Source organism: Chamaea fasciata, unplaced genomic scaffold (genome assembly GCF_029207755.1).
Source record: "Chamaea fasciata isolate MVZ Bird 193981 ecotype frontalis unplaced genomic scaffold, bChaFas1.0.hap1 SCAF_11, whole genome shotgun sequence".
Taxonomy (NCBI): domain Eukaryota; kingdom Metazoa; phylum Chordata; class Aves; order Passeriformes; family Sylviidae; genus Chamaea; species Chamaea fasciata.
Window position 1 is genome coordinate 2,347,945 of NW_027094096.1, and position 22,695 is coordinate 2,370,639.

Here is a 22,695-nt window from a genome sequence, read left to right on the forward strand (position 1 = left end):
AGAATTCTTTTTTTTAAGACAAACTAAAGAAATACAAATTTGACAGAAATATGAAAGGGTTTCACTGCAGGTAAAATTTAAGTAGTGTGAAGTGTTTAAAGAAAGATCAGTCATAGTATTAAGGCTGTGATCAATTTATGGAATACAGACTGCATTTGAGATTAGACAGGATTACACTCTTGACTGAAAAAAATATACCAAAAACTTACCCATTCCTTTCATTCTGAGATTCAGTTTGGTCACTGAAGGGTACGAATGAAACATTTTTAAGTTTTGAAAAGCTTCTGTCAAAATCTGAACTAGCATTTCAACATCCTGAGTCATATACACTGTACCTCTAAGCACAAATAAAAGAAAATAATTTTAGGTTTCTTTTTCTGTCAAGTACAATTTCAAGAATGAAATTATATTTTTAAATCCAAGCATTCCCATAATCTGGGATAAGAACATTTCTCTGCATAACGTACCAAGATGAAATGACTTCTTGTTTCTGTGTTCCTTAAATTAAAAGTGAAGTACTGATGGTAGCTCTCTGTCTTGAAACAAAAGACAACCCACACTCTTCTCAGTGTGACCAACAAATGAGTTGGACCATCTGATCCCAAGAAAATCCTTTACTGTGGGATGGACAAAACTTTTCTAGGCAGCATGTGCCCTACTGCATATCTTTTATGTAATATCCAAAAGCAACAGTGAATTATTTAACAATAATTAAGAAGTTCAGAAGACAGCAATTTCTACTTTCAAAGTATAAGCCAGGGAGAGGGGGTTTCTTCAGTATTTTATTCAATAAGCACGTCAGCAAATAAAACTTCCAGGAAAATCTACACACAGTTTCCTAGAAATAACAGTGCACACTTCCCTCCTTAGTTATCTTTAACCATCTGGTTTTCATATTCCCCAAGCAGCTTATCCAGGCTTTCCCCACCCCTGTGACTTTTCCATTTTGATTAATTTAATAAATAACAGACTGCACAGGCGATCCCAGAGAAAAATCCTCATGTGAGCACTGCTGGACAGCCAAGTTCACTGGATGTCATCGTCATCAAAGAGATCTTCAAAATCTAGACAGGAAAACAACACAAAAATTCACCTCAGAAATTTCAGTGTTACAAATGCACATGCAAGTACAGTACTTTGTTCCTTGGATTAAGGACAGAAATAAAGAATTCAGCGAGTGAGAGTTACTGCACCATCAGTTATTAGAAATGTAGCATCAGGGTGATGATTTTGCAGATGAACGAGTTGGGATTTGTGTTAAAAACCCCTTCCTCAAAAACATTTAATTGCTTTAAAGGTGCCAATAACATTTCTGTCTCAGAACACATCTCCCAGAAGTGAAATGGTTCTAATCACCTCTGGAATTACTCCTAACTACTGAGCTCTGCATCTTCTTTGTATACTGAACATAAACTAACCACCTAACTGAACACAAGTCTTTACTCTCACAGAAGGCAATTTACAAGTACCCTACAATGAACTGAAGACGAATCCTCAGTTAGAAGAGCCCTAAACTACCAGTGGAATGCAATACCACAGTGTGACGGTAGAAATAGATGGAAATGCCACTCCAGAATATGCTGCCTCCAACAGACAGCTGGGTGTCCCCCGCAGCTGCTGAGAGCAGAACCGCCTTTCACTCCTGTATTCCAAGCCTTGAGCAAAATGAGAAATGCACTTTATTTCGGAGTAAACACCAATTAGTGATATTAGCGCGATTTAATAGCATCCAAACCTCACTGTTGCGATGTCTAAATGTATTTCTTCAGAAGCATAAAAACCCCTTTAGCAGCCAAGTGCAGCACAGTGTTGGATATCCTAGCCCTAAGTGGCCTGGCGTGCAGCTCCTCTCTCTCAAAGCAGCTGTAAATACTTGAATTTAGGCTGAGAAAACTGGGATTGTTCAGCCCGGAAAGAAAAGAAGCTTCACGGTGGCCTAACTGCGGCCTTTTAGCACCTGAGGGAGCCCACAAGAAAGGCCGAGAGACTATTTACGAGGGCCTGGAGTGGCAGCGCAAGGGGAATGGCTTCCAACTGACAGGTTTAGGTATTTGAAAAATATTCTTCCCTGTGAGGCACTGGGACAGATTGTCCGGAGAAGCCCGCGGTTTTACATGTATTCGCACAGTTTAACACGGGCTGTTTGTTACGTGAACAGAGCGAGGCGTTTCCCCTTGTAGCGATTAACAGGCCGAAACTCCCGGGAGAGGAAAGCCCCGCATTTTACCGCTCCAGCCGCATCACTCGGCACTGCCCTCACACCGCTCCCCAGAGATGTGGAAGCGGCAAGTTTAGCGACCACCAGGCACCAAAACCACGAGAGAGGAGCCAGGCGGGGTTTGCTGAGCTAACCCCGGAGCACGGCGGCCCTTACCGTTGAAGAAGTCAGCGTGCACCGCTTTCTCGTTGGCGGCCAGATCCATCAGCAGCCCCGTGCTTCCCCCTGCCTGCGAAAGCAGCCGCTGAGCGCCTCCGCGCCGTGGCGCCACAGCCCCGCCACGGGCACCGGAGCCCCCGCCTCACCTCGTCCAGGTCCACGTAAGGACCGGCTCCCTCGGGGAACATCTCGTCCACCGCCGGCTTCATGGCGGCCGCTCCGCTCGTCACTTCCGCCGCCGGAGCGGGGCCCCGCGCCATGGCCGCCCCCGCGCGGGGGCCGTGCCGTCGCCATGGCGACCGGCAGAGGGGGCCGCCATCTTGCTCCCGTCGCCACGGCGACCGACCCTGGAGGCCGCCATCTTGCTTCCCACGCCCCCGTCGCCATGGCGACGGCGGGCCCTACGCCCCTTCAGGCCCGAGCGGGGCTTCACCTTCAAAAGAGGTGGGGGCGGCTGATACTGGCGGCCCCTCCAGCCCCCAAACTGGGTGGAGTAACTCCTCTACACTGAGGGGTTCCTCCCGAAACGAAGCTGAGAGCATCGCCTCTATAAAAAAAAGCTCCCAAAGCCGTGCAGCGGAATGGAGGAGTTTATTGTGTCACACAGAAGCAGAAGGTGTAAGAAAGGGATTGATTTGAAGCCTGGAATGCTGCGTGTGGCTGCAGCGTCACTCAGGGGGCTGAGGCACAATGCAGGTGTGTTTGCTGGCAGGCGGGTGTTCACTCAAACGCCTTTACAAGAAATGGAAAAAAAAGAGACTCATTGAAGCAGTGAAATGCTGCACATGACCTGGCATCACAGAGCAGCTGAAGGCAGCCCAGGTGTGCTCACTGGCAGACAGGTGCCCCCCCAGACACCTGGGCAGCAGCTCTGGCAAAGCTGAGCAAGGCACTCAGTGTTCGTGGTCGCGCACGTGGTAGCCAAGGTGGCTCCCAAAAGGGAACTGGGCGAAGAAGGCTCTGGCCATGTCATTGATCCTGTTGTAGGCTCCCAAGGTCCGGAAATATTCCACATAGGACCAGAAATCATTGGACGAGAAGGGCCAGTACGGCAAGGCTGCAGCTTCCCGGTAGGGATCTAAAAAAACCCAACCAAAATAAAATATTGCAGATTACTGTAATATGAAGCACTTCTGTTGAGAGGTTGGGCTTGGAGCTATCGTGGTTTGGGGTTGTGAGTTCCCTTTGGGGGCTGGTGTGCTCCTCTGGCAGAAGGGAGGCAAGGAGAGCCACTGACCCCTCTGGTGACCCACTCTGCAGAAAATGGAGCCGGTATTCCCTGCTCCAGATGCACCAGGAGTGACAGAATGGGACAAGATACGGGGGAGCAGGAATGAAGGGACGCATCCACGTTTATGCCAATTCAAGAATTCATCGGGCTGGTTTAATTCTAGAAGGGTGCTGGTTATTTCAAAGCAAGGAGCGATTGCAATCGAAAGCCATTTTTCGTCATCCCACATAATTTGCTTTGCCTGATATAAAAATATAAGGAATAAGGCACCACTCTCTATGGCATGGCCCTGCAGCTGACCCCAGTGCCCACAGAACTCCCAGGGACTGGGGCCATACTTCGCTGATATTGCCTGGAACTGCAGAGTTGTGCCTTTTCTCAGGGGACTGTAGGAAACGGGCTGAGGGGATGCAGTGGAAAGGCTTTGCCACTTGGGAGACAGCTGCTGCATTTGGGCTCTACAATATCAGAATGTGATGTGGTCATTGAAACAAGAGTTCCAATTCAGCAGGAGAACAAAATCGGTTGTGAAAATGCAGGAGCCGACCACCCTTGTGCCCAACTGTGGGCAAACAGAGAAGCATATATAAAATGTAAACAGCAGCTGAGACCACAGTCACAAATGTCTTTCTGTGCAGCAAAGCTTAACACAGTATTTTATTTTTATTTTAAGCCCATTTAGATGAATGAAAATCTTTCCACTCAGCTTGGGGTCAGGGTCTTTAGTAGGAATTAGGAGCCTTTAACAATTCTGTTGTCAGACTTTAATTTTACAGAGTAAAGTCTGCAGCATGCAGGCTCAGACAGCACAGAACACCAAATGAACCAGCCAAATGCTGTCTGCAGAGAACTCACTGTTTATACCAGCTGACCTCAGATTCACTTTGCAGGCTGCTGCTTGGCCCAGTGTGAAAGAAAACAATAATTGCTGGTAATGAGAGCAAAGGACAGTGCCTGAACAGGGTTCCAATTCTAGATTGATGCCGGCTCTCCTGACTGTCACAAAAGTTGCAGCAAAAGTATTTGCTGTACACAAACCCAGATGATATATTAAACATATTTTAGGGAGGATATATTAAAAAGATTTATTTCTAAAGAAATAGAGCTTAGGGAAAAAAGGTTTGAATTATAAGTAATCATATTAGACCTTATTGTCTATTTGTCCTGTTAATACGTTATAATACTCTGTGCATATTTGTGCACTGGAGATGCTGCTGGCTGTCCTCTGGTTAATTGAGATGTACACCAGCAATGGGAGCACTTGGTTATTGCAGATACTTCACCGCAACTTTGTTTTCAGACAGAATTATCTCTGAAAAGCCCAAAATAGGTTAAACGGTAGAATCATCAGTAAGCCAGTGTAAACATCATTAGGGTGTTGAGGGGTTTTTTAATCAAAGGCAAACACTAATCCAATGGACTAATCACACAAAGTGACACGAACCACAGGGTAGCTGTGCTAAGGGATTTATCCCAACATTTCTCTAATTGGATTTGTAGCAATTGGTAAATTTTAAGCTTTTTGTCATGAAAGTCAGTATCTGCCAACAAGCAGATACATACACAGCATTGTTGCTCAGGATAGAAAAATTCTTAGATGTCCCATGCATTTATAAGTCTGGTGCATTCCAGTTAGGATTTTGTACAACAGAATTAGTGACTTGACTGTAATCTCTTTTCATTTAGACTGGATATTAGCTCTAGTAGTATACGTTATTAATATGTCACCAACTTTTAATAAATTTTAAACGCATTTTTTAAATTCACTATTCTTTTTCCACCAAAACTAATTGAAAGCTTTTTCATAGTCCACTGAGATTAGAAAGCATTCCAGCCAAAGTCACTGCTGGGCATCAAGTCTGGGAGTTACAAATTACTCTCCTAATTATTAGTGACACAAAGGAAATAAAAACACATTAGGAATTACCATCTCCATCCTGGATGGATCGGGCATCTGTAAATAAAGAGGAAACACATCAGTACCAGCTCCTGCACAGAAAGACTTTCTGTTAACCAAACATTTTCCAAGTACAGCTAGAAGCTCACAAGTTCTTTAATGCCCACATAGGAACCTCTATGTAGCCAAAGGACTTTTGTTTCTTGAACAGCAGAACAAGTAATTCCCTGTTTGCAATCAGTCACTGCTACAAACCAACTTAGTCTGGCTGACAGTCAGAACTCACAGCCTGAACAGTTGGGATTAATATGTCAGCAATGCTAAATAGAAGATACTGTATTTGTAATAAAATATTTCTGGTGGCTTGAAAAAACAAACAAGAATAAATTCGGTAGTAATCTTACCTGTTAGCATGTTCATCAGCATACTAAAGAAAAATAAGCCAGTAAATATCATCTTGGCTGCAAGACACTGCTCGTGTTTCTGAAAAGTAATCTGTACAATTGAGGATTATTACAAGAGATTAATAATGATGTAAACTCTATTATTTCTTGTTTTAATAGAAGAATGCATTCCAGAATAGATTCTAGTTACTAATTTAGGCGTAACAAAATCCAATTACATTTCTTACAGCTTCTGAAGTGCAACACAGAGTATTAAAAGACCATCAGTCCTGAAATGTGTATTGATATTTTGGTTTTAGATGGCATAAATCCAAAAGGTGCCTCTCAACCAACATGAAATCAAGTGTCTTTGGAAATGTTTGATTTAGTGGTTAATTTAATTTCCCTTAGGAAATTACCTCTCTCTTTCTCTTCTTTTCTTCTTCTTGCAGCTCTGAGTCAGCTACAAAACTCCAAAAGGATTTCTATTGCTGTAAAATAGCAGTGCTTTCTAAGGAAGGGTGGGGGGAAACGTCACTGAGTTACTACACCAATCTGATTTTCTCTTCTTCATTTTAACTGTTTGCATTTGCATTATATCTCAGCACTCCCCATGGAAGAGACAGTTTCTGAGAGGAAATCAGAATCAACTTTGGCAACAACACTTGTTTTTGGAAGAAAGAGAAAAACTCCAGAAGCAAATTCAGTGATTATTGCAGTTGCTGCCCTCCTGACTTTCTTTCTTTCTGCCCCTTTAAAAAATAGATTTTAAAAAACGCTAGCTGAACAAGTTGCTAAAAGGATATTGAGTTCCCTCTCCAGTCACAAACCCCAGAAATACTTGACAGTGCTTTATGTTCTTACTTAGGATCCTTAGAATGTAGACCTTAAAATGTACCCAGGCACCGAGTGCCCGCTAAAATCAATTGGGTTACAGTAAGTAAAGAAGGAGGTCCCTGAGGACCACAGCCATGCTGATGGCGCACGTGCCTTCAGAGGGTCGATAAGGTGCATTAAAATGCATTTTCACATCATACCCATTTCTTGGAAAGATTCTTCTCCCACACCAAGCAGGTGCTTTGTTCTCCAGCCTGTTGCAGGTTGCTGTGTGGATCCACCACTTTGAGAAGCCTGAAGGGGAGACACAGTTTGGAGAATATTCAATTGACACATAGATCTTGATTGATTTTCATCTAGCACACAACCCCTGATGGCAGCAAGCGTGGTCAGGGACCAGGGTGTAGCAGAAGGTGTTCTGTGACTCACGAGGAGATTGGGGATTTCCATACTTCTGAAAAATGTGGCCATTCAGGTCATCTTGCCAAACCTCCAGCTATTTCCAGATGGTTCCTCTATTGAGAGGAGCTACTGAGATGCCAGTGCAGAGCTCACTGTGCACGTTCATGCTGTGAGATCTGACTGTACAGATGCTGATCTGAGCTGCACTCTCTTGCTGGGCATTTCCAGTTGCCTTTAGGGTCTACAAAATCATTTCTCTGTGTCAGTTCTAGATGCCAGCATTTCCCACCTGCATGAGTGGGTCCTGACATTGGTGCCTTTTGCTCTACCACAGCCACCTGTCTGCCACAGGAGCACAGGGGAAATCTGTGTACTCACAAAGTCCTGGGGCAGAGAGAGCCAGGTGAGTGGCCTTGCAGGAGGACCCAGCTTAGCTGGAGTTTGTTCCTATCTACACACAGAATTAGATAGTTTTGCCAAGAATTAATTCAAGATGTTCTGAGTAAGGGAAAAAAAGGGTGCTTTGTAGCACACTGGGCTGTGCCAAGTCTTGTGAAGTCTGAAAAGAATAATATTATGAAAGCAGAACCTATTCCATCTTTGAAAGGCTTTAATTCTCCTGTTTAACATATATTTCCTAGGCCTGTAGGAAGGCTCCCTACATGAGCCACATTCTTGCAGCACCTCAGCCCATTCACCTGGGTTGCAGCAGCTGTGGGTGGGGAAAGGCACTTCCTTGGAGTCTGTGCTGCATCCCTGTACCTGCGTCCACCCACCAGCACTGCCTGCAGGGCCAAGCTTTCCCCTTCACTGCCTAGTCGGCATATCCTGCTCCAATAAAAAAACAGAGGCACTGAGGTGTGCTGATACACACACAAAACAGTCATCAGCTGTAACTGAGTAATTGTCACAGAGCTATTTGGTGCACATCCATCAGTATGGTTTTTTGTTTGTTTTGGCAGTTAGATAAACCAGGTGTAGTTCCAAGTGGGAGGTGAGATAACTTGTTCTGGATGATGACAAAGGAGAACAGTGATGCTCCTGATGCAGCCACATCCTGCTGCTCTCCTCTTGAGATATTAACAGTGTTGTAGGAGGATGACAAGGTTCCAGAGATTATCAGATTCAGGGTCAATCTGGGCACAACATAGTCTGCTACAACACTGGATGATCTTGGGAAGATTCCCATAGCTATTGGGCTGACACACACCTATCTCCATACACCTTCTTATTCTGTCCTCTAGCTTGGAGTTACTTCCAGAGCCAGGAGGATCACTGGTCTGACATTGTGTGACAGTCCTCTAACAATTACACGCTTGCAACTTATTTCAAATCAAAATTTTCAACTTGCTAGTGCACATATTGGAGATGGGAATACATTCTCTGGGTTTCCATGCTTAAGCAGACCTAGGAAATTATAAAAAGAGGATAACACCTAGCATTGAAAACAACTTGCATCACAAGATACAACCTCTTCTATCAAGAGTTGTGTTGCTGTACATGACTACTTGTCCCATCTGGGTCTGTTTTAAACACAATGTTGGACTAGAGAGCAACTGATGAGCTCTCATCAGCTGCTTGAAGGACTGTGGCTCATGGGGTCTGTGTGCCAAACAGTGCACAGTGTGCTCTCTGCCTGCTCTCAGAACACATGGTGCTCTGACTTGCAGCATTTGTAACACCCTGCAAGCACATTCATTTCATCCCCTCTCTCTCTCTCTCTTTTCCCCCCCCCCTCTTTCTCTAGGAACGCTTTCCTTTTTCCATACTCAACACAGAGGGCAATTGAAGTACCAGCATTGGATGTCCAGCACAAGTGCTGGCATGGATCAGTTAGCAGAGTCTTCTGCTAATAGTTGCTGCCCTGCGGGCTTCTTCACTGCTGAGCAGTAATTGGAGATGCCGTGGTGCCCACAAATGCAAATCTTGCTCAGCAGCAGCCACATTTCAGCAGACACTACAGCACTTAACAGGGCAGCTGCTTAATGAGTTCAGTGTCTTAATTTCTACTTATTTTGGAAAGAAATTTACTGTTCTTCTTTTTCAGAACCGCCCGTTAGGTCAAAAAGCTGTTATTCCTGCTGACAAGAAGTTCTTTGGGCTCTGTGCTCTAAAGTTTGCATAGTTTTTTTAGCTAAGGCCATTCACGCAGAAAAGCTTTGCTTCACAATAGAAAGGACTGTTGGTTTTTCCTACCCACCCATCCCAGGAGCATCCAGTCAATATGTACTTTCTGTAGATGGCTCTCAAAGCCAGAAAATCGCACACAGAGCCGTGTCAGAGACAGTAATCAATGAGAGCACAGAGGACATTCCCTTGGGAATAGGGGAATGCAGTTTGGGCAGCACAGGTGTTTGTGTGACTCAGTGGGGAGCGGTCCTGGAGCTGCCAGCCTGCCTTCAGATCGGCGTCTCACTAAGGGGCTGTTTTACCCAGAGCCAACCCCTGTGGAGCAATTCACCTCTCCCTGTCGATTAACTCGAAACAAAGATAAAGGAATACATAAAAGCAAGTTTATGGATGCCTTTGTTTTCTCAATAGTCATGTTAGACTGGTATCACACACACAAAAATCTATAAACCTCCAGGCACTGAAAAAAACCCTTGTACATTGTTTTAAAATGCCAGAATCTTTCCTATTTAATCAATAGACAAAAGCAAAGGCATGCAGAGCTCCATAGGAACTTATTTAAAAACTAAATAGGACTTAGAGCTGCATCTGAAGTGCTCTGCCCTTGAGCTGAGCAGACAAAATGTTCTCCTAGGGTTACAACACTTCTGTACATCAGAAACAACTAATGGCAGTGATATATTGACCATCCTTAAAACCAACAAACAACAAATGTTTGACTGCTTCTTCCAGCAATTTGTCCAACTAATACAGGTCAAAAGGTGATTTCTGTGACTGGAATATGCTTTGCTCAGACGGGTGAAGGACATCACAGGACCAACAAGCCAAGTAACAAAGTGACCAGGAAATGTAAAATGAGGTACCTGTGTAAATTTCTCCCACCTGCAAGGCATGTGGTTTCTGACCATTTCCACTCAAACTAGATTTGGAGCTACCAAAGACAGTTGTGGTATAATGTTCTTTAATGCTTAGTCATAGGCAAGAAGACAAATCAAATAAGACAGGAAACAAAACCCCTATGACATCACTTTACCATTGTGCCAGTTAGTCCTATTTTGAATATTGCCTGCATTTTCTGATCTCACATAACAGAAGGTCGTGATTGAACAAGACAAGGTACAAAGATGAGCAATGAGGGGAATTAGCAGACAAGGACCAGCTAAAGCAGGCTGGGACTCTTCAGGCCATCAAAAGGATGACAAGAAATCCTTGGTCTTTTCTACCAAGAGATACCAAATTATTCTGGCAACAGCTTATTCAAAACAAAAGGTAGTGGGGTTTGATACAGTTAAGCTGTGGAATGTCTTGTCATGATGTATTATCAACTACACAGTGTCCTGGCTGCAGTGTCTGAGCCTGGCCTGGGAGCTGAACTGCTCTGCACTTTTGCTGTGTCTCCCTCCTCCGATACCCTCTCTGCTGCTGGGCCAGGTGAGCTCCCAGGCTGACCCTGAGCTTGATCTTACAGTCAGTTTTACTGAAATATGATATATTTCCAGTTCTTGTGAACAGACAGCTTTCCTGCCAGCAAGTGGTTTGATCAACCTGATAATGGTAGCCCCTGGAAGTAATTGAAGAGAGACATAGCAGATGGATTTGGATAGTTACAAAATCATTAACATAATAACTGCAGTGCCATTAGAGATAGCCCAGTAAAAATGAACCACTTGCTGATGTACTAGAGCTAATTGTGAAGGTCAGAGTTACAAACCATAGAGTTAAGGAGTAGCTCCACACTTAAATCAATCACACTGAAGAGCCAACAAGTAAGTGCATCTGTTCAGATTTACTTCAACTTATCATTTTAACCTTTATCTGAAGAAAGGTTATATTTGTACACACAAATGAGCTACCTTCACAAGTAGCAGGCAGTGCTGCGTGCAGCAGCAGGTACTGAAAGCAAAGGAGAGGAGCAATTCTACTGATATCAGGACTAGTGTAGCTGGCTCTCAAGGAGCTGATCCTGTCAGGTATCCCCGTGCCGCTCCCCAGGAGCATCCTCAGCTCTCCCCCAGTGCCCCTTTTCCCTCCCAGGGCAGCAATGCTGGCTCCAAGCACCAGATTTGGCTTTCTCCAGGGTCCATGCAACCTTGCTGGCACACACAGCAGGCTGGTGCTCCTGCTCACCAGTCAAGCAGATGCTCTTGAGCCAGCAAAGGACAGCTGCTGGCTGACTTTTGCCCTCCTATCACCACTGACACCAACAAATTTTTTCTGCCATCCATCTGAAAATTTTCACATGAATGACAGGAACCTCACACCCAGCCTGCCACCAGAGCAGGTTAGGATTTGGTAACATTTCAAATTATTTTTGCCATAGGAAAAATGGAGTATTAGAGCCAACAAGTCCATTTGATTTCTTGCATGTTGTTTCCTCAGGAGACACAGTTGGCAATGCCTGTCCGCGCCACAGAAGGTACATGGCAGTGAGGAGCACTGGCTTCCAGGCAATTCTGCTGCAGGGACAATGAGAGGCAGCAGCAGCTGTGCTCTAGCAGCAGGGCATCCTCTGTACTCACCCCTCCTGCACCCATATTAGGCCTCAGCTCAACCAAGGCAGCTCTTTGGATAAATGGGTCAGTTCTTTGCTTTAGCCTTACTCAGCTATTCAGCACAGCCACAGATGACTGCACTCAGGAGGGAATATAATAAACTGGTCACAAACTGACAGGTTTATTCAAGAACTCTCAAGAGAGGATATATTTTTCCCATTGCCATTAAGGTTAGATGTATCATAGCAATAACCTCCACCATTTTGAAATATACTCACAATTTTTTCAGATTGATTGAATGTTCTAGCTGCACTTCAGCTATTAAGCCATCAGCAGCTGTTTATTGTTTTCATTTCACAGAGATGTTTCTTTAAATAAAAATGCATTAGATATTTCATTACCAAAGGTAAGATTTCAGTAGGATAAATAGAAGCTTCTTTACACCCAGGGTCTTTTCTTCCCTTTGATTCATAGGCCCAGGCTGCTTCAATATCACCAGTTATACCTGTCCACAAGCAGCTCTGCCCTAGGGAAAATAAAATTGATTAACCAGATTGATGAAGAGATGAGCTTGATTACAAAAAATCCATCACAAATGCGAGCAAGTTGCCAGTATATTTGATACCAGCAATCAATGAGACCTGTTAGCGCCTGTATCATTGCAGCAGTTGCCAGACCAAAAGTCACACAAGCTTTGCTACAAGTAAAGTAGGTTAGCAAACCCAAGGAACATCACATGTGGGTCTGGAAAGAATTGTTCTGTTTATCCACCTTACAAAGTTTAGCTGTTTTAAAGACTGACAAGGTAAAGACTATCCGTCACCATCCCAAAATGAAACAGCTCTTACCCTCTGCCCTAGGTTTTCTGGTAACAGTGATCAGTACTAGCTTTGCAGTTGGAGAAGAAACCCTGTACAGCTCTAGGATTGTAAATTATGGTTAGTCAGATTATTGCCTTATATACTGAAGGCAGAGATTAGCCTTATAAATTAGTGGTTTTACCAAGCAACTTTGCAGTGATTATGCTTGAGGTTCTAGTTCGGACTGATGAGCTAAACTCCAGTGCAGTTGAACAAGACTGAACCTATCATATGAGGACCAGATAAATTAATCTTTAAAACAGCATTGTTGACACCCCAATTCCTTGATGCATACAGTTAAACGCAGGGAAAGCAGCATTTATTGCTATGCGCTTCGTAATTTGATGATCATTGCCCATGTTTGACACGTGAATCGGCAGTCGGTTTGCGTCTGACCTTGCCCGGCAGCTCAGACTATGACTTTCAGTTTAATGCCATGTTTGTCACCATAACTGAGGTTCAGCCGTATGGATGGGCAGGGCAGTCTAACCAGGGTCCTGGCACGGACCTCGCTTCATCCTTGGGGCGCACAGAGCCGGCAGGAAGCAGGGCCAGGCGCGTGGCTGCGATGCGGGCTGTGGCCGGGGCTGCTGCGCGGGGCTGCGGCTCCCTCTGCCGTCCCGGGATCCCGCTCAGAGCCCAGGCTGCTCACACGGGCCGGAGGGCACAGCCTGCTCGCACTTAGCACGCCTGCAGTTTGAATGAAGTCGGGGTAAAACCGCAGCTGCGGCAGGAGATAAAAAGGATAAAAAGCAGGACCAAAGGCACAAAGGTAGAAACCCCATTTCAGCAGACTACTTTTCTGACTGAAGGACGTATCAGTTCCTTCCTGTATAAAAAGGAACTAGGAGCAACTTGTTTCCTCTACACAGACACCGCTCACCTTTACACAGCATTAAGGGAGGAGAAACAAGCACTGCCACGTTCCCAAACCCCCTGCTCCCCCCAGTTAGGCTCCATCAGCCCTTACAGAAAAGCAGTACTCACACCAGTCTGCTATAGATTACAGCCTCAAATACACAAGCAGGAGCCATAAAACAGAAACACTCAGAACTCTAGCAGAGCCAAAGACTAACACCCCCACCAAAGACAGCCTAGGATTTACGGCCCTGGGCTGAGCTTAAATGCTTCCTGGGACCATGGGCAGGGGCGTGGGAGGAGGCTACAGGTGAAGGTACATGAGGCCTTTGCGCCCTCTGGTCCTGATTAGTGCCCTCGGGCCCCCAGCAACGTGTTTGTCGTTTAAAGGGAAAACTGCTGAAATTTTTGTAAAGAAGACAACGGATGAGTTAGGAGAGGACTGGTGAAGGCAGTTTTGCTGGCAAAGCTGTAAAGCATTCCTTGGCAAACAGATTCAGCCCCTGGTATTGCTCATGTCTTCCCAGATGACCCTGGAAAACGATGAGGATACTTACATGCTTATCAATACAGTCATGATCATATCTATTTTTAAACCCTTTAAAATGTGCTGAATTTTAAACTCTCCTTGACTTGTGACTTATAGTGTTGGTGGGAGCTTAAGAAAGGAATAATAACTAAATGGGCTGCCTAGGGATTGAATCAAGGTTATTTCTCTTCGTTGCCCAAGCTTCTTTACCTGTGATCCCTCCTATCACATTCCCAAGGCAAATGTCTGTGAATTTTGTTAGAAGGCAAAGGGTGCAAACTGCTGCAGCTGCCAGGCATGTGGTGGCTTGTCTCACCCAGCACTTGAGCTGGGCAGCCCTTGGGACAGTTGACAGAAACTGGGCAGGCACTCTCAGGTGTTCTTGGGAGAGAAAGGCAGGAGTTTTTCCTTTAATGCTTGATTCTTACCAGTGCTTTGATTTTCTTGGTCTGGGCAACATGTGCATGGTGGTGCATCCCAAACCTCCCTTCCATTGTGCACTATATTTCTGAGCAAGGCAGCTGGTGCCAGAGTGCTCTGCTCCCCTTTTCCTTTAGGGAAGGTGTGACTGCTGCACAAGCACATGCAGAGCACAGGTGTCATGAAAGAGTGTTTTAGGTTGCTCAAGGAATCACTGACAAAGGGATCAGCAAAAGCAGGTTTAATGTTAAAAGGAAAATGTGACAAAGTTTATTGATAAGGTTCACTCTACTGCTTACTAGATGATTAAAGCACACAGAGAAAAACTGGACTAAAACCCAAAATCAATCTATTTGAAACTAAAATCAACAAAAAATTGTCTACCTGGGGGATGGGGATAGGGAAAGGGTGAGGATAAGGAAGAATGAGGGAGACCCTCCTGTTCAGCTACAACGGTCAGTGTGAACCCCCTTGCCAAACTTAGCCTGGACTTCACCAACAATTTAGGTCTAAAGGTTTTAATAGCTCTTAGACTTAACAGCACTTAAATGAGAGCTTAATTTAAACAATTTAACAAAATACTCTTATAGGACTTACAGTGGTACAACAATAACTCACTTATAGGCCTAACTTACTTTTGACTCTAAAGCACTGAAGAATCTAGCAGACCAACATCCATTGTACACTGGCTATAGCACATTGACCCTCACACAGACCTACAGGAGCAGGTACAGGGTAAATACCTGTGAAAATTCCCCTCCAGCTGGATGCCTTTGGATCTGCTCAATGGGCAAAGGCCTGAACCTTGAGGAGTGGTCATATGTGGCTTAAGGCTCTTTTACAATAGGCCATTATCCCTTTCTGTGATTCCATTTGACTGGGGTAAATACAGGGTGTGGAATATCCATTGAACTCCTCCCTGTTTGGCCCATTCTTGTACCTTACATGAGAAATGTGAGCCACTATTGTTTAGGATGGTATTGGGACTAGGTAGGCTCCATAACCAAGATGACAATCCCTATGCTCTGTTTTTGACCATTGGCCTTTTGGCATTTAATTGCCATGAGTAGGCCAGAGATTCCATCTACACCTGTAAGGATGGATCAGTGTTCCTCAGAGGGTTTCAGTGGCCCAACACAATCAATTTGCCCTGTGGCCCAAGAAGTTTTTCCTTTACTGATGTGCAGGGGTGGTGCTTTAGCAGGGTGCTCTAACTGTAATTTTAATCTGCACTGGGGACATTCTGTAAAAATAATTTCACAAGTTTTCTTGTTTAGGCCCCCCTGCTTTGCTCTGTGCAACAAAATAAAAACCTTCCTTGCCAGTGTGATCAATTTCTGATGTAACCATTCTCCCAATCAATACCACTCCTGGTTTAAGGAATCCTCTGGTTTTATCTCCCCAGTTTTAGTTAAGTTGTTGACTAAAATCAGAAGGAAAACTTTCCAAATGATATTAAAATTGATAAAACAAAAAGCAGTCTTTTAATGAAAGCTTTCAGGTGCACACATTATACCTGTGTGCAGGCACAGCATCAAAGTTTTCACAATTTTTATAAGTTTATAAGTTTAACTAATTAGCATCTCCAGCAAGTAAATCCAATAGAGGAATGGTTGTCCTGGTAACGACCCTTGCATCTGCCCCATTGGAACCCCTCCAAGGGTTCTTAGCCCTATATCTTGTTATGTCTATGAAGTATCTCATTATTTTGGCTCAGATGCTGGAACAAAACAGGATGTTCTTGTTAAAATTTCTTCTCCTTGAAAATAAGACCAAGCAGAATTTCAAGAACGTGGCATAAAATGTGAGATTGGTTAACTACGGTTTTAAAGTGTAAGAAAGTCCTAGAAACTACAGCTACGTATTAAAAATCCACAAAGCTACAATTACTTTAAAAGCTAAAGATCTTTAGTCATCATTTCTCCTCTTTAGAGACTTGACAAAAAAATTCTATCTTGCCTAGTCTCTATCACTTATATTTAGCACCAGCCCATAAAGATGACCAGAAACTACAGCGTCGAAACATGCACCAAGTAATTGTGCAGACACTAATTACAAATACAACCAGTATGAACAGCTGTGTTATCCAAGTCCAGTTTGCTAACCATGAAGTAAGTGTATGGGTATTATTTTCAAAGGCCAATGAGTCATCTTCAAGAGTTACCTGACCTAAAATTTGTGGTTTTTTCCAAATTTCAGCCAAATCCTTTTTAAATGTTCCAGTTTCATCTATATAAGAACAACAGCTAGTGTTAATGACTCTGCACATGCCCACTCGTGAGAAAATCGAGACCCAGTCTGTCTTGCAGAATCACCTGAGCCAAACCCTGAGCTTCTTCCCATAAGGCCACGATTACATCTGAAATATAACTCTCGGTATATTCAATGATGGCCATAACGTTAACAATTGCTTTCTCCAATTTCATTACTTCTAAAGAAGGAACTGGAGCCATAATTGCACTATGGAAAATCATGGGATGCTCAACAAGGGGATTACTGGATGTTTTCATCTCCTTACATAGTCCTCATCCACCCACTTTGTTCTTTGGGGTGATCAAATATTGCTGTGTTTGAATTACAGCCCCGAGGGCACAGGCCCAGTCTTTATCAAGGGGCAAAACTTTCCATGCTTCATTTTTACACATCCAACACCATCCTGAGCCCTGCAGGGGAACCGTTCTCCAGGGTGTCTGTGCCAACCCTGCTATGGCTTTTGGGACTAGCCTTATTTCAGATTCAGTGTTATGACAGTATGGAGGGAGAATGACCTTTCCTGTGACATTAACCACCACACAGGGAACCTTATAATGTTCAGGAACTAAGCTGCTTAGAGTTGTAGGTAGGTAGTCCTTAGTGACCTGTTCTCAACTGCCATTAAGGTTTGTCTCATTCATTAAAACACCAATTAATGGCCAGTTGTTATCCTGATTCATTCTTGGCATTTGAGTACAAACCCAACAACTGTTTTTATGAAGAGCATTGGATACATTTTGGACTAGAGCTGCATGCAAATTTTAGTTCCAAAGCTGACTCACAGTTACCGACTCTGCAGATAGTAAACACAGAAAAAGAAATCAAACCACATCATTGGTACCAGTCTCTGTTTTTCCATTTGTTTCAGGAGCAGAGGCCCTCTGAACTCTAGAGCAGTGAATCCAGGGTCCTTTGCCAGCGACTTTGACTGTGGTGAGGATGGTCAGCAGGACTTGGAATGGTCCTCTCCACTCAGCTGGCAGGGGGTCACTGTCCCAGCACTTAACACAGGCCCAGTCTCCAGGCTGGAATGGATGAGCAGGGAAGAGTGTCCAATCCTTTCCTGGATAACATGGGTCTGGATAACAAGATAAAACTCTGGAGCTTCTGCTAAGTGGAACTTTGAGCTATTAAATACTTCTGTAAGTCAGTTTACCCCCTCATGTGAATTTCTCCCGGAATATGTGGAATTTGATATGGCCTGCCATACAATATACATACATCTCATCTCAGGAATGCATCGATTAGGCTCTGGATAATACCAATAGGCTGTCTCTGAATTGCACCTTTTGGAATGTCTGATGATAATGTGTGATTATATAGCTCTTTCCAGCACCTCTGTTTTCTGGATGGATGACCTGTAGGTCCTGGTTCCTGGGGAGAGTCAATTTGTCTAAAATGATGACTTCTATTTTTGCTTTTACTGGATAAATCACTCCATCCTATCTCTCTACTGTAATTTATGATATCACTCATTAGTATTTCCCAGCTGGGGATTTCTCTGTGTTCTAAAATTGCAGCAACACTCCCAGCCAATTCTGCATTAAAGGGTCTCTTAATTTAATCTCATTTTGAAGCCAGGTAGAGTTTGAATATGGCAGGGGCTCCCTTAATTAGCGTCTTTCACATTTCATAGTTTACAGGTGCTGTAATGGGAGTGTTACTAGGGCAAGGTACATGCATGGCTTGGACATAGGCAGCTTTTGTAACAGCAGTGAAGAGCTCACTCGAAGATTTAATGGATTTGATCAGAGGCTCTCCTCTCTCCCCCACATCTGTGTCACCAGCCCAGTATACCACCCTGCTAGTGACTGAATGGGGATCATTTTGGGGGTGGGAAATTAAAAAGACAGCAGGACCCCAAAACGCTTTAGCTTCTTCACCACTTAATAAGACTCTGTCTCTTCCAGATAAACAAACTTGCCATAAATATTCAGTTTCACCTGTAGCGTTCTTGCAAATTTGCCTACTGAATCTCACCAAACGGAGCTGGGGTTTGGTGATGATTTCTCTGTCCACCCCGAGGTCCAGTAGTTACCTCTGTTTTTATAATGGGTCTGACTTCATGCACAGGGGAATTTGAAGGAGATAAAAGATGCTTTTCCCCTGGTCTGTTACTGCAGAGATCACCCCATATATTTCCATCCCGATCTTCAGGGGATGCAATTAGTTTTCTAATCTGCACAATGTCAGGAGGATTTGGAGCCTGCATAAGCATCAGCTCAGCTTTTTCTTCAGCTTTTGTTTTCCTTTCTTTTCCTCTTGTAACTGTCTCTGCAGCTGTTCTATTTCCAAGGACAGTAATAGTTCAGTTGTTTACCTGCCTTCTATCTCAGTTTTCAGCACTTGTTTCTCTTTAACTTGATCTTTCCTATACTAGCAGGCAGCTTCTAGGCTGGTGTCTAACATTTTACAAATAATTTCTTTGTTTTTTCCAGCCATTATATGGCCCCTAGCTGTTTCCAGACGTTCCTCCACAGCTTCCCAATCATGCCAATTATTCCGAGACCATTCATTTGAGAACTCAGGACCTGGACTTATTCCATGCTTTTGTAAATAGTCAGTGATTTCATTTCCCGTCCTGCTGACTACAACAGTTTTTCACAAATGAGTGTTTTTGGTTGCTCAAAGAATTGCTGGCAAAGGTATCAGCAAAAGCAGGTTTAATATTAAGGTGAAAATGTGACAAATTTGTTGGCAAGATTCACTCTGCTGCTTCCTAGGTGATTAAAGCACATAGAGAAAAACTGGACTAAACCCCCAAAACTATCAATCTGAAGCTAAAATCAACAAAAAAGTATCTTTTGGGAGGATGGGAATGGGAAAAGGGTAAGGATGGGAAAGGGTGAGGATAAGGAAGAATAAGGGAGACCCTCCTGTTCAGCTACAATGGTCAGTGTGAACCCCCTTGCCAAACTTAGCCTGGACTTTACCAACAATTTAGGTCTAAAGGGTTTAATAGCTCTTAGACTTAACAGCACTCAATTTAAACAATTTAACAAAATATTCTTGTAGGACTTACAATGGCACAACAATAACTCACTTATAGGCCTAACTTACTTATGACTCTAAAGCACTGAAGAATCTAGCAGAGCAACATCCATTGTACACTGGCTATAGCACACTGAACCGCACACAGACCTACAGGAGCAGGTACAGGGTAAATACCTGTGAAAATTCCCTTGAGTTCAGCAAAGGACTCACATCAGATCTCTGCATCTCCTCAGGGTTGAGCCCCCAGGAGTGGGGTGTTAGCCCAGGCTCTGTTGCTGTGGTTTGCTGATGGTCCTGCAGGAATAGCAACGTTGAGAGCTCTTTTGCTCTGAGAGGCTCCACTCAGAGAGAGGTGCTGGTCTCAGCCTGCTGCAGTCCAGGAGAGCCCAAAGGGTCTCACTTTGCACCGCTCTGTGTGGCCACGACACAGCGGGCTTTAGTCACAGTGATTCTCCATCCTGGATGCTGCGATTTAGGTCACCGAGGTTCTTTGAAAGTTTGATAACAAAAATATAGTTCCACTTGGGGTTGCTATTCAGCAAGAAAACTAAGTTTTCGAAGCTGTTAGTTAAAACCAGGAGCTCGTTAGACAGCACAAGCTCCGGGGAGTGGGCAGTGTTTCTGATCAGCTCAGGAGGAGCTGAGCCCAAGTGCTGTTTGTCAAGGCCAAGGCCTAACAAGCCTTTCTGAGGCTGCAGTGCAGCCTGGGGAGTGGGTGGGATGCTGCAGCACTACAGCACTTTGAATACTGACAGCTGGGACATTTCACAGCTTAAAACAGGAGTGTGTGTAAAGCCAGTGACCCCCACAGGCTCACACTGCTCCCCTCTGAGCAGGGAGCACCTGCACGTGGTGTCACCTGCCTCCACATGGCTCTGTGCCCTCCCAGCAGCTCCTCAGTGGCCTGGCTCACGCTGAGGTCCCTACCCATAGCCCCCTGTGCCCAGCCTTGCACTGACACTCCTGTGCTCCCCTCAGCAGCACCCCAAAATGGGGACTGCTAACAAGTGCTGATACTGGTTTTGTAGGCTGTCCATGCAGTAGAAAGAGGGCCTTTAGGGAAAATGAAAAAGGAATATCGGGAGCCCATTTCCAACCATACTTAATAAACGGGAGCATCTGTCACATCTGAATTGCTTAGGCTTGTTTCCTGATTGCTACCCCAGGGCCTGGGCTTCTCTGTGAACTGTGTGCTTCCCATTGTTTGTACAATACTGGTGTCTCTGCTCCTTCCACCACTTCCATCCTGTCCATTAGCAGGTGTGGAAAAAAATTACCCTACACCACAAACCTCTCTTTTCTAGCACAACCAACCTGCTGATACTTTCTGACTCCTGCTGAACAAGGTGCCACAATACCCTTCACCCTTTGTATAAAATGTCCCTGCTCATTATGCAGCTTTCCTTTTGCTTAGCCTAAGGGCAAAGACTTTTCGTTTTCCTCTCCAGTCCCCAGTGTCCTTCCTCCCCTCATTACCGAAAATTCATGTATGGGAGATAACAAAGTCTCATCACCTTCTCACTGCCTGAGCCAGCACAATTCCTAATCCCTCTCACACTGCCAGGGAAGCCAGAGCCTGACACATGTAATCCACTCCTGACCTTGCCAAAACACTGCAGACATGATTAACTGTCCCCACCATGCACACCTCCCTCCCCCAGCCCTCCACTCAGTCAGACCAGCCAAAACTGCTCCGCAAACTGCTCCCACCCCTGTCCCTTTGCCAGCAGCTCGTAAATGTGAGCCCACCCTCACACCAGTGCTCTTTGCTTTGAGTCAGGCCCACCTCTCTTCCTTTTTCTTGTTCTCACATGCTTTTTAATGCTTTTATCATCATGCTGATAGTAAGATGCCCATTTTCAACTGCATGAAACAGGAGGACCCAGCAACTGAGGCTATAAATCCTTCAACATTAAGTATTTTTCACTGTGTGTGTGTGTGTGTGTGTGTATGTGTGTAAGCCTGTTTGCATGGGGTTTTTTTTCTTCTCATCTGGAAGAGGCACAGCCATTATTTTTGTATCAGCTCTGAGGCAGATAATATTTTACATATTGCTTATTTAAAAAAAAAAGGCAAGTGCAGGTACATCACATTCTGGAGGCTCACAGGGTTACATTTCAAAGTTTACAGGCATCTCCACATGTAAACTTTGGCTTCATTGGTACAGCAGTGCCTTTCTTCTGAAGCCCTCAAGATGTTGTAGAGATACAAAGGGCTCAATGTCCATGGGCTGCCTCTAACCTTGCTCTGGCACTGCCCTTATGCACGTGCTTATCTTTGAAGATAGGCAGAGGGACTTGCTGAAAGCAGCAGGCAAGAAACACAGCTCAAACTGCTCTGCTGGACTGGTGCCAGAGCCCAGAGTGTGTGACGATGGAGCCAAAATTAACTCAGGCTCATTGCTGTGAGAGATGCCTGAAACAGGGAAATACCCTTCCGTGGGAGATTCTGTTGTCTGACATTTTTTTGGCTAAGGATAATGCAAATGTGTGAGTGTGGGCTTTAAATAAAATAAAAGCCTTTTTAAAAGCTTTAAAATAGAAATTATTTAAATGTGCTCCCCCTCCTTCCCATTACCTGCAGCCTTCTCAACATCCTTAACAAAAGACTAAAAAGAAATAACAGGAGTTGTTACAATGCAAATAACAGGTTTAATGTGAAACCTTTGACCATCCCTTTTTGTTTTGAAGCTATAAAAGTAAGCTAAGATTTTGTCAACGTCTCATCCCTTTCAGCCCCTGTGTTTACATCACAAGGAACTTAGAAGATGATTTATGGAAAATAAAGAGGCCTAAAAGCCTTGCTGAGAGCAGGGGAGAGGTTTCTGAGGATACACGAGTGTGCAAGGCCGATGACAGCAAGGGGAAAATGCCCAGGCTTACACACACAGGAGTGAGGTGGGCACAGCTGCCAGAACCAGCACAGTGGGGACCCGAGAGTCTTCCCATTGCAGTGTGGCCATAAATCCTCATTAATTCTGCAAACAGCTCCAGAGTGGTCCAAAGGCAGGCAGAAAAGGTGTGGAGTACTTA

At 44.4% G+C, this 22,695-nt stretch overlaps 2 protein-coding genes across 5 annotated transcripts; both read right to left on the reverse strand.

Moving 5' to 3' along the window:
* Positions 1 to 764: 764 nt before the first annotated feature.
* COPS9 (COP9 signalosome subunit 9) lies at positions 765 to 2,630 on the reverse strand. Its single transcript, XM_066193955.1, has 3 exons — positions 2,524 to 2,630; positions 2,375 to 2,447; positions 765 to 1,064 (listed from the first exon to the last, which is right to left on the reverse strand). Exons 1-3 carry the CDS (start codon positions 2,584 to 2,586, stop codon positions 1,027 to 1,029), a joined length of 174 nt encoding a protein of 57 aa, XP_066050052.1. The 5' UTR covers positions 2,587 to 2,630; the 3' UTR covers positions 765 to 1,026.
* A 319-nt stretch (positions 2,631 to 2,949) lies between these two features.
* OTOS (otospiralin) lies at positions 2,950 to 20,169 on the reverse strand. Of its 4 annotated transcripts, none has more exons than XM_066193782.1 (5): positions 19,874 to 20,169; positions 6,926 to 7,019; positions 5,910 to 6,000; positions 5,536 to 5,562; positions 2,950 to 3,455 (listed from the first exon to the last, which is right to left on the reverse strand). In XM_066193782.1, coding segments are annotated over exons 1-5 (399 nt in total). In that variant the 5' UTR covers positions 19,876 to 20,169; the 3' UTR covers positions 2,950 to 3,270. The 4 variants fall into 4 exon arrangements, with proteins under 4 accessions (XP_066049879.1, XP_066049878.1, XP_066049880.1 ...); XM_066193781.1 differs by lacking the exon at positions 19,874 to 20,169 and adding an exon at positions 13,597 to 13,686; XM_066193783.1 differs by lacking the exons at positions 6,926 to 7,019; positions 19,874 to 20,169 and adding exons at positions 12,151 to 12,275; positions 13,597 to 13,681.
* Positions 20,170 to 22,695: the final 2,526 nt, after the last annotated feature.

Bases quoted from the DNA above. Each gene is read 5' to 3' on its own strand.
- COPS9 (XM_066193955.1), bottom strand. From the start codon at position 2,586: ATGAAGCCGGCGGTGGACGAGATGTTCCCCGAGGGAGCCGGTCCTTAC. The intron at 2,448-2,523 runs GTGAGGCGGGGG...CTGCTTTCGCAG, and splicing joins CTTACGTGGACCTGGACGAG to GCAGGGGGAAGCACGGGGCT. The intron at 1,065-2,374 runs GTAAGGGCCGCC...TTTCCTGTCTAG, and splicing joins GCACGCTGACTTCTTCAACG to ATTTTGAAGATCTCTTTGAT.
- OTOS (XM_066193781.1), bottom strand. From the start codon at position 13,643: ATGGCTCCTGCTTGTGTATTTGAGGCTGTAATCTATAGCAGACTGGT. The intron at 6,001-6,925 runs GTATGATGTGAA...TCAATTGTACAG, and splicing joins AGAATCTTTCCAAGAAATGG to ATTACTTTTCAGAAACACGA. The intron at 5,563-5,909 runs GTAAGATTACTA...CTTTATTTACAG, and splicing joins GCTGATGAACATGCTAACAG to ATGCCCGATCCATCCAGGAT.